General features: G+C 37.0%; 1 protein-coding gene across 1 annotated transcript in view; it reads right to left on the bottom strand.

Moving 5' to 3' along the window:
* The window catches only part of dnaja2a (DnaJ heat shock protein family (Hsp40) member A2a), a 28,689-nt gene extending 17,746 nt beyond the window's left edge, over positions 1–10,943 (bottom strand). The window contains exons 1-4 of the mRNA XM_039763129.1: positions 10,812–10,943; positions 9,838–9,897; positions 9,213–9,436; positions 8,506–8,586 (exon numbers count right to left, since the gene is read on the bottom strand). Coding sequence (XP_039619063.1) covers positions 8,506–8,586; positions 9,213–9,436; positions 9,838–9,897; positions 10,812–10,889 — 443 coding nt within the window. The 5' untranslated portion in view covers positions 10,890–10,943. The remainder of the gene's footprint in view (positions 1–8,505; positions 8,587–9,212; positions 9,437–9,837; positions 9,898–10,811) is intronic.
* Positions 10,944–12,097: the final 1,154 nt, after the last annotated feature.

The raw sequence follows: 12,097 nt of genomic DNA, 5'->3' as shown, positions 1-12,097 counted from the left end.
CGAACCCTTTGCACCATCTCCATTTTCTATTCTAATTCTATATTAGAATTCTATATTGAATTGTTCCATATTATAAGATTTCTAAATATACCTACAAATCTCTCCTTCTAATCTCAATTATTCTGTGATCTAGCTTCATGGCCTTCTGATGGCAAAATATTTTTAAGAATTAAGATTTTAAACTCCATTTTAAACCAATTCACACAACTCAATAAATTCACAGACTTTACTTTACACCCCTTAAACATTTTCAGACGTCTTTCGCCAAACTTATTTTGTCATTTATTCTCCCTTCCGTTTACCTGGCTTCTTCCTCCATAGGCTCAGATATTGTCCTCTCGTTTTCTGTATCTGGTTACAGATAATAGTCTCACTCTTCCTTTTTTGTCTCTAAACCTTCCTATTCCTCAAATTCTACTTCTGTTGGACCTTTCAAGTTTTCTCTCACCGGTGTGAACTGATCCGTCTTTGCACTATAGTGGCTAAAATATTTCTTGCCTCAATGAAAATCTCCCAAGCTTCTTTTGTCAACTGGCAATCCTTTTTTAATCTCATTCTTTTGGCATGGTCTACTTCTTGAATTAATGGAGCATTCTCAGAATCCATCGAGACCCGGACTTCCTCAGTTTCAAAAATGAGTACTGTTTGAAGCCAATTATCATCACAGTTACAAAACACTTGGGTAACAAAAGCACCAGCAAAATGAACCCAATTATTTTGCTCTTTTCCATTTATGCTTTTTGTTGATGAATGCAAAACTGTTGCCAGGCTCTCAATGGCTTTATGGGAGGGGGAACTGAGCACCATTTTAGGGCATATTCTTTCCTTTTATCTCCAACCCCAATGACCTCCTTTATTTGTATGTTCAATTTTTTTTATTAATTCCGGGAATTTCACAAAAAATTGGCAGTGTTTATTTCAGACAGTGTTAATTTAATCACATGCTAGATTGAATACGGTACTTTGCTTTTGTTTTCATATCTGTATTATAGACAGTCAATCCTCTTCACATGTGTGCATCCACTACAAATGAATGCTTTATGATCCAAACCTTGAAACGCACTGGACTCCTATTTTTGAATTTAGTTTTTCATTTACAGAATATCCTTTCAGAGTACCACCACGAACTGTTAGCAGCAAATATTTAAATGAAGGTTTGTGAAAGCTTTAGCATTTAATGAATGAGGCACTTAATTAGTAATTCTAACAAATTTTTAGTCTCATGATTTCCATTAAAGTTATTCAAATATTATAAGCCAGCAACAAAAATAAGCAAACATTTCCTTGACAACGATCTGTGAAAAAAGGCATCAATGTCAATCCTATAATTTTAATTAAAACTTTCATTTTTCAAAGCTTCCGATTCAGAATTGTGGACCTGTACTAAACATCATACTTGGATAACTCCCTATGATTTGCTGTAAAAGTATATAAAAATTTTCAGGGGAAAAAAAGAAATTGCATAATTGAATGTAGAGCTGCAACAAGCCAAGATTATTAACAAATAGATTGTTAACACTGGAAATGATCGCTTTTATCGATTAGTTGATTATGTCATTCGGCTTAATACCTTGAGGCCGTCAATTGTGTCACTACTTCACTCAGCTGTGAACGAATTTGAAAAAAGGCAAATGGTAAGCCAGTGGCAGAAAAGACAGTGCAACTTGAGACTTTCAAGGTCTGGGGCCACTTTACTCTGAAGGCAGACTTCATATGGCACGAAAGCACATCGGAGATGCACAAACATCTGAACACAAAACTTACTGTTCCAGGCTCTATGGAGGAGTATGCCGTCACCCCAGTAAGTTGTATGTCACCTCAATGTTGTAGGATACAGGTATATTATGAACGCAATGTTTGCTAGGTATAATGACATGACTTACACTTTGAAATGAGAAATAATTTGAGTCATAGTCCAGCCCCCTACAATGCACTAGCAATTAACACACTAGCACATGCAAAGGAGTTTTATGATACGAGACTAAAATAAATGTGCCATTAGCCACAAGCTAGTACACGTTCAGATTTTCACTTGCTATATTTGGGTGTTTCTTTTTTTCTTGTGCAGAGGTCACTCTAAATTATGGTGCTGCATTACACGCTTGCATTCACGTGCAACATGTGTGTGTGTGCTTACCAAAAATAAAAAAAAAAAAAGGGCTGCTAAGAAACTCAACTACCAGTTCAAGCAGAAAACGTTTCTTCCAGTACTGTATGCAAAGGAAATCAAAAACTCAAGAATGCAGCACTGAATCCAAAAGCACATCAACCATGACTGAAAGGCATAACTCATTTCAAAAGGTAGGAGCAGGGTGGAAAAGCTAACATTCCGGACTAGTTGGCTATCGGACTTCAACTATCTTTTATACAGTCTGGAGTAAGACGCAAAAATGTGCAAGTACTGCTGCAGCAAGCCTAGATTACCCGGTGAATCAGATTTTCTAGCAGGATCACACAGTTTCAAATGTGCAAATCTAACGGCACACTCCAGATAGCAAATGACATGCGGCAGGCTGTGACAGTGTGTTGGCTGAAAGCAAATGTGCCAAAGAATCTGCGGTGCTAAAAGGTTTCCAGACACAAAAAAGATGAATGGTGATGCAAAAAGAAATGAACTTTCAATTAAAATGAACTTGGCATATTTAACAAAATGAGAACCGAGTTTCACACTAATGAAACCATTTGGCTTTACCACAAAAGGAAAAATAGTCTAAGACATTTCCTTAGCATGTGACAAATAATTTCAAACATTACTGCAGACTTAAAAATAAATAAATAAAAAATTTAGTCATGATGGTGCAACATATTCTTGTGTGGTGGTCAACTATTTATATGATGCTTTGCCAGTAAAACTAAAAAAACTTAAATTACATGTTTAACTCTGAAGTGTGTGTTTAGTGCGATTCTGAATACATAAGCCACATTGCAGGTTTAGTTAATTTATTGAAAACTTTTTTTTTTTTTTTTTTAAGGAAAAGCCGTGTGTGCATTGCACAACCAGAACTGCTACTAACGGTTTTATTTCTATTTCTTATTGCTTATTTTAAATGCATCATATAAATGTTGTTTAAATATATAGAGATATACTGTACATCTCTCAACATGTAGTTTATTTAAAAAATACATTTCTGAAAATTTTATATAAATCTGTTTATTTGGTGAAAAGTTCCATTTCATGAACTTCGTGTTTAATTTCAAAACGAATTTTTAACAATCCAATTAATTGATTAAATTGACAAAATGATTGCCAGATTAACAGGATTATCAAACTTTGTTAGTTGCAGCCCTACTTGAATGTATTATGAGCAGGTTTTGTAATGTATTCTTATACTGTTCTCTAAACAGTGAACTGGATCAGAATCAGAACAAGTATTTGTAGATATACAGTACATGCACACAGAGTTCCATTTAATTAGAAACATCCACCACTTTCACATAAATTCTACTTACCAACAGAGAACAACAGGGAGAATCATACAGACAACCGATAGACCACAACCAGGCACAGCACATGCAAGTCCAACATTACAGGAGGTCATCTCAGAAAGCACTGTTTGCCTTGAATGTGTGAACACAGCCAAGCACTGGTGTTGATGTGGTCAACAAGAAAGCTTACCTACAGTGAACTTAGGAGCACCAAAAAGAGACCATTGAGGAGTTCAAAAATTGTCTTTTTAAAATTTTTATTTTAAAGAATCCAAGTTCCTTTTGCTGAATAGTGGTAGAAGGATCAGAATTTAGCATTATCAGCACAAGTCAAATGGATGCGACCCATTTGGCATCAGCAGTCCAGGCCGATGGTGGCACTGGGAAAATGTGGGGTATGGGGAGGTCGTAAGAAACAAAGTTTCAGTACTAATTCGATGCCACAGTACTAGCTTTTTTTTATAGAATCAGTAGTACAATTATGTGACTACAAGCAGAAATGTTACTCTGGAAGACACAATAATGCATAGTAAAAACTACATATAAAAATAGCTTACAGTGATGACGTTACATTACTACATAAACACGTGTCAAAAAGAAAAACAGCAGGGGTTATGGCTGAAAATGTGTTTGCACAGGAGAATTTCAGCACACGAGTGCAGGAACAATAAACACACAAACAGGCTTGAATTATGTCACAGGGGAAAATGATATTGAAGGACTCCGTCACTACATCACAGGCTATATTAACTTTTGTGTCAGCACTGTGGTATCCTCAGCGGCAGTGCACTGCTTTCCAAACAAGCCCGAGATTACTAAGGCGCTAAAACATATCATGAATGTGAAAAGGAGAGCTTTGTAACTGGTGACAAAGTCTCTGAAGAAAACTAAAGAAAATGCTAAGTGTTAAAGGAAGCTTACAAAGCTAAAATATAAAACAAACTCACGCAGAATAACATGAAATATATTTGGAATGGATATGACATAATTACTGGACTCGAGCAATCTAGAGCACAGTTGCTAGAAGGAGACATGGACAAAGCTAACAACCTGAACCAATTTTTTTTAATAAACTTTCTCTCCCTTGCTTCATTCTTTGACTGTCCAGTCTCCCCACACAATTCTTGCTAAAACTACCACCACATCAACTGGAATGTCCAGTAACGAATTAATGTCTAATAATCAGTTTGAGGTTTCCATAACATTAGACCAACTAAGGAGACAATTGAAGAAACTATACAGAGGAAAAGCAGTGGGACCAGATTGACTCAGTCCTTAAGCTCTGAAGACCTGCGCTGACCAACTTTCTGGTATCCTTTGTCATCTGTTCAGTCTGTCCCCAAGCATCCAGAAAATGCCACTGCTGTGGAAAACATCAGCATTGTTACTGTTCCAAAGACGACAGGCGCCTCTTCACCTGACTACAGACCAGTAATCTGTCCTGTCCAGGCTCCCCTGGACTATACAAGTCCTTTTGGGGTGGACTACTAGTTTACCTATCGGAAAAAGATTGGAGTGGAAAATGCAATTCTGACTCTGTTACACAATGCTTATTCTCACTTGGGGAAAAGCTTGCATTACTGTGAGGATTATGTATTTTCATTTCTCCAGTGTCTTCAGTACCATCCATGGGGTGGAAGATGCAATTAAGGGGTAAACTCACCTCAGAGATATGCAGTATGATAAACCTATAATGTTCTGGATAATAAACTGTCAGGTAGACCGAATTTAATGAGACTGAAGGACTGTGTTTCTAATATAGACGTGAACAACACTCGAACACCACAAGTAACAGTCCTGTCTCCTTTTATCTATAGTCTGAGGTGAGAATAATGAAGAGAAAAACACCAGGTCATGTTAACTGCAGAAATTCTGTGATTCCTGCACGTAAGGGATGTACTGATAGGGGTGAGGAGTACAGGAGTCAGGTGTAGGACTATGTTTCTTGATGAAGAAATTGCCTGCCCATTATCAGCAAAACCAAGAACTGGTTACTGACTTTTACCACACCAAACAGCCACATTGTCCAGTCACCATTCAGGGAGAGGAAGTAGAGGTAGTACATTCCAACAAGCACTTGGTATCCACATTGATAACAGGCTGAACTGGTCTCATAACAAAGGAAAATTTAAAGAGAAAAAACTTCTGACTTGACAGACATGGTCACACTGAGGAATTTTGCAGGCATACTACTGTTGTCTGTGTGTATATAGCGTTTCCTGACACCTTCCCTTGCTACTACCTACAGAAGGTCTGGAGCATGTCCCATAACTGAACCTGTCATTTTAATTAGCTTGTTGATTTGCTGGGCCTCTCTTGATGTTACTCTATTGATATTAAATTAACAATATTGGTATTGTGACAATTATAACAGGAAATGGTTTCCCCAGTAGACAGAGTTCCTGATAACCACTGAAAAACACCTAAACGGCAAGGCATATCTGAACACTGTTGCTGACCAAGTCCTCGCATTCAGAAATGCCGTTTATGCATATTTAAAAATGAACATTTTATGACAATTCATGCACCATGTGCCAAGGCATTCAGAGTCTCCAAAAGGTTCTGACATTACGAAGTTGTTCACTGCTTCAGTGGCTTTCACAATCCCCAGATGTATTCCTTACATAGTATCTTTAGAATCAGGGGAAAAGGACTGTTCACAGCAACACCATTCAGTCTGAAGCAAATGCACAACAGGTCATTACTGCAAATACAAATTTCATGAACAATACTTCCAGCATTTTGTAGAATCCATTCCCAGACTAATTAATCCTGCTTTAAAAGCCAAAAGAGGTGCAACATGTCACTAGATAAGCGTACCTAATAAACAGTTATGCAGAGTCTGGTGTCCATGACTACAAAATAATCAAAGTCAAACTAAGGGAGGTGTAAGTAAACAAAAGATATGGTTGAAGATGGAGGGGAAAACACACACATTCAACCCAGCTGAAATGATCCTTTAAGTCAAAGAATTGGGTTCCTGTGTATGTGGCAATGGACAACCCAACCACTGGGCATTTGTCCAAAAGTAAATGCAGATGCAAGCTAAAAAATGCATTCTGGACCAAGCAAATAGCAGAGAGTTAATGTATTGTGCTTGTGGATATACCAGTATTTTAAAGCCGTTGTTACTATTAGCATTTATATATTTTTACACTGTATTTTAGAACTTGACATAACTTTACTTCAATAATGGAGGTACCTGAACTCTTTCAGGGAGGATGTCAACTTTTGTCAAAAGGACGGGTTGACAATGGTCATAGCTGTAAAACAGTGACAAAACCTTATGTTTTAGTTGGACTCTCTTTGCTAGAAGGAAAGTTAGCTTCATTGATTTGACAGACTCTCTGCTCTCACGTGAGTAACGAGGAGCAAACAATGACAAAAATAACATTGACATAGAGAAGGAGATTGAAGCAAATGAGTAAGGCAAAATACTCCGTGGACAACATTTTGCATATTATCGCTGAATTGGACTCTGACTTGTCAGGAGTTTGATTTTCATACAGGAGATTGAAAAACAAAGGTAAGGTACCAGAATCAGCCGATTGGTCCTCAGCGCATCGGGGTGCTGAACAGGTTCGTGTAGATGACATGCCTACAACAAGGTTTGCCTGGGAGGACCGCTACTTACAAAAGACAAGGGGTACAAACCAGATTGCGATACACTGCAACCGCCACTGCTGCCCTACCTCCCCACCATGCAAAAACAGCCTAACAGCCAGCTTGCCACTTATTCTTGGCAAACTGGTGGCCACAGCACGCAGCTACAGATGTTATGTCGATTTCAGTATAAAACCATTACTCTGCGTGCTTTTCAGAAAACTGTTTTAATGAAAAAATATTCGGCCCTCAAAGAATTAATAAGTTATTGAATGGAAATTTGTTTTGGCCAAGGTACAGAAAAGTAACGACACAGCGGAAATATGACAGAGACAGGCAACACCTACAGTTGAATTCAATACCTGCAAAACAATCAATTCATGAGTTCTCTCAGACAGCATGTCAACAAGCTATCAAAATACAGCAACTGTGCTGAAAAAGTAATAAGCAAATCATTTAATCAGTTATTGCCTGTAATTTACAATCATATAATGTGCAACTCTCAAGCTGACAAGATCTAGCAACAGCAGTCATTAAGTTTAAAATGCTATATAGTTTGAAGCTTGAGTAGTGTGCCATCGGCCTTAGTGGAGTCGTTTTTATATTTTATTTAAGTATTAACAGAAACACTACTGAAAGACAATGGAAAACTTACATACCACAATAGGTAGAGTTGGGTTATGCAAACTTGAGGCTGAGCCTCAACAGTGATCAGTACAGAACATTTCAGAAACACTGCTAAACCCGATCTTAAAATGGTGTAAACTGAACCTGCATAGCTTAACAGGTCAAAAACATTGGGCACTGCTACTAACCAAAATTACCAAATCCACATAATCCAATTCAGGATCACAAGGAGTCTGTGGGGCCTATCCCACCAGCCATTGGTGAATGGCATAAAACAGCCCAGGATGAGGCCAGAGATCACTGCAAGCTGCACCCATAATAAAACTCAAAAATGAACAACAGACCCAATATGTAAGTTGTTGGAAACTTTACGCAGACATAGTGAGAATAAGTTGCCCTTGAGGAATTTGCACATAGGCACTGGAATTAACCTTTCAAGCCATGAGACCTCAGTGGTAATCACTGCACCACTGTCCTACCATCACCTCAACTCCTAAAACAAAAAAAAGTTTAAGACCTTCTGTTTTAACAGGGAACAACAAAGATATGCTATGGAATTGAAGCAATATAAATAAAACACCATTTTTGACTGGCTCGAAAATCCTTGACATTTTTTACTGAAATAAAGAATGGAACAAGCTGCCACAGATGTTTTAAACAGAAATTTGGAGACAGTCTTGGACCCTCAGGGAGTTTCTCAATTAAAGTCAGGGCAAAGTCCCCAGTCACTGGTAAGGTATAATGTTATGGATATGTGGGAAAGAAAGAATACAGAACAAAAAGTAAGGCTATCATACGGACTATATTAAAGATGACGAAATTCAGCTTGATCTTAAAGAGTCCACTTACCCATTACAGGAGCCACAGAGAACATTCTTGCTTAGCTGTAGTTTAGTAGCTTTTCCATTATATAGATCTTCAAGGTTTACCCTGTTTCAGACAAATAAGATTAGTTTAGAAGATTATAGTAGCTTAAAAAGGAACACAGCTTGCTCTTCTATTTTTAATACAAATGCTCAACAATGAAGGGCTCCCTAGTTTCCTGATCAACTCTGAAATCAGCAATATTGGACGCAAGTTAAAACAATTTGACGTAAATGTATTTTACATACAACACCGCCAAGCACTTATTTATATGCCAATTAAAAAAATAAATGATCATATTTAGATACCACTATAAATATTTTATTGCTTCTTCAAAAAATGCTCAAAGCAGCATTTTTTTTATAAAAATTAAAAAGTTTTCATGTTATGCATTATAATTATTAAACAACATTATGTTGTATGACAAGTCTAACAAGCTCAGATTTGTGTGCATTTAGAACATGGTTTTATTCAAAACACTGGTGCATAAATGGCAGAAGACAAATCATACAAGCATAAAAGTAAAGGTTGACCATTACGGCAAGTACATATGCTAGTCAATCTACTCAAATTGTTCAATTAAATTTTAATAGTAAATTCAGACTTGTGAATTTTTATTAGTTCAGTTATTCTACATTCCCAACAATGCCCACTTGCTTCAATGTTTTGGTTTTTTTTGGTTATACACTTACTTCAGAGGATGAACCATATCTTCACCCCTGCGTCTTCCATTGCGGTTCCTGCTTTGACCACCCATAAATCCAAACAAACCTCCACCAAAAATGTGAGAGAATATATCATCCATTCCTCCACCACCTCCGCAACCTTCTCGCAGACCTTGTTCCCCATAACGGTCATACAGCTCTCTTTTCTCAGGGTTAGAAAGTACTTCATAAGCAAAGCTTATTTCCTTAAACTGAGAGGAAAAGACAGAGTTAAAAATATTCATAGGACTGCATGAGAATTCCTGCTTGACAGCAACAGAAAAATATCATTTAAGAATACTGTAATCAATTAGCTGCTAATCAAAAAAAAAAAAAAAATGCCATTTATGAACACTAAGTAATCAGAGTTACTGAAAATAGACAATTACATATAAAACATACCCAAGTACCAGTGTTTATACTGTACCTTATGACAAAGTTTCTAAATTACTTAAACAAAAACCTACCTTTCATATTGCATGCACTAGTTGATAAAATACTGCATGTATTTTTGTAAGTTTGATCAGAATTACTATGTACAGACCCAACAGTGTGTTGTGTTATATAGCTCAGATTTTCAGTGACATGGGGAAAACAAATTACACTTCCTCACCCTGTCTCCTGCATTTGGGTTTTTGTCCGGATGATACTCCTTTGCTAATTTTCTATAAGCCTAAAATTAAAAAAGAGAAATGGTTAGACTGCATTCTTTTAAAATCTGGGGTCAAACCCCATTATTCCATCCAATACAATAACTATTATCTGTTTTTATACATAACTAGAAACAATATGTGATCAGAAATAAAGGGGTGGGAAACAAAAATTAAGCATACACGTAATAATTAAATTAGAGGTATTTTTACATTAAGAATATAAACCCCGATGTTAAAAACACACACACACAAGCATGCATGTAGGACTGAATAGACCTTTAACTTCACGGTATCAGATGTCAAGCTTAAACTACACACTGAATGGACAGCTTCAATGGACTATGTCACTACAGGAAATACGTTAATCCCACGAACCAGTACTTTTTCCCCCCGATTTGGGAGTTATGGGGATAGTAGAACCCAACATTTTTTAGCAGAGACTTGAAGATGGGGGAAAAAAATCATCTCTATAGATTTTTTTTTTAATTTGATAACAATGAAGATAAATTAAGGATGCAATCGAAAAAACGTGGATGAACATAAATGAGAACAAATGGGCTCAATAACAACATTTTTGTACTTCTGCCTCTTTAACAAAATAAGGAAAAAAAAATAAATGCTTTATACCCTGCTCAAATTAAACTCATTTTTGAAATCGCAGTCTGATTTCTTAACTAATAGTATCGGCAACTGCCCCTGTAGTTTAACATCTTGACTAACACTGTCACATTTGTCGCGTTACTAATAAATCGCCCACATAACTAATTTCGAAGTGAGGAAGAAAAAAAGAAATCTACAAATAAACAGCATGACCGGCTTGTGTCCGTCCGTGGGGCCCGGCTCAACTAGGCCTCGTTTACGCTTTCTAACTCAACCGCCGTAACATGTCACCTGAGCCGACGATTTTTATGACACTGCAAATAATCATACCTACCTTCTTAAGTTCGTTATCTGACGCATTAGAAGACAACCCAAGAATATCATACAATTTTGTATCAGCAACGTTCGCCATGATTTAGCGGAGACCTTCTCGCAAAGAAAAGAAAGGAAACCCAGAAAACGACGTCATACGCACTGCGTCAACTTTAACCTACCGGCGAAGCGAGACGTCAGGCACACGTGCTTCTCACCGGAGAGGGGCGGAGCTTCCGAGTTTTAAACTACTAACGCCGCCCACCTCCTGCATAGTAAAAAGTAAGTAAGTCAAAGCTGGCCGAGCGGTGTTGTCCGCGATGCCGGTGAGGCCATCCCATGGAAACTTATCTTAAGTGCATTGAACACGTACGCGTATATTTCTAAGTTCGATGAAAAAAATGTTTTCGTATTGAAGCGTGCTGTTTTTTATGAAATGCTTTTTATACTGAAATATTGTGAAAACTGTAAAGATGTAACATTTACGCAATATGTGAAATAGGTATAAGATCAACTATAATAGTTAAAAATGTCCAAAGCCATTTCATGATATTTAGGCTGACCTTTTTAAGTATACACATTTTTATTGGTGTGGATCTATATTGATGCTACCTCCGAGCTAAAGAGCCCCAAACTCAACTCTTGTGCCGAGTGTGCGTGTTCTACCCTTATCGAAACCTAAACATCAAAAAATGAATTTTTGTTTTTTAATATTTCTTAATTTCGAAAGTGTGAACATTGCTTAAAATGGGACCCTGTTAAGTCCCAGTTGGTTCCTACTATTTATATTTCTTGCAAATACTTCTTTCACATTGAGTCTTTTAGGAATGCAAATTGAAAAAGTTTCATGTCTTCAAAATACACACAAAAAGCTATTCCAGGTTGAGTGTGTGATAGATAGATAGATAGACAGAATTTGTTTTTGTCCCCAAGGGAAATTTGGCCTTTTACATAAGCTAAATTAAAAAAGTCTTAATTAGCGTTAGCTGCCTCAATTTAGCATGCTCGTTAAAAATGTATTGATTTACCTCATGATGTTTAAAGTCTAAATATTCTGTATTGTAATAGAAATGTGTAATTTTTGACCCTCTGACAGAGGTCCATAGAGGGATAAACCACTCTTAAAGGATCAAAAATCCAAAGTAATGTATCTGTAATCATTGACTTTGAAATTAGTCTAAAACAAAACCCCAAATGCTTATGTTTGAAATTTCTCATTTTTAACCTTTCTGGAGTGGCAAAAAAACGACGCTCCACATGTCTATACTACTGATCCCCAGTTTTGTGGACAGTAGTAACCTTGACCCC

Source organism: Polypterus senegalus, chromosome 9 (genome assembly GCF_016835505.1).
Source record: "Polypterus senegalus isolate Bchr_013 chromosome 9, ASM1683550v1, whole genome shotgun sequence".
NCBI lineage: Eukaryota > Metazoa > Chordata > Cladistia > Polypteriformes > Polypteridae > Polypterus > Polypterus senegalus.
The sequence above is the reverse complement of the archived record's forward strand: the minus strand, read 5'-3'. Positions and strand labels throughout refer to the sequence as shown.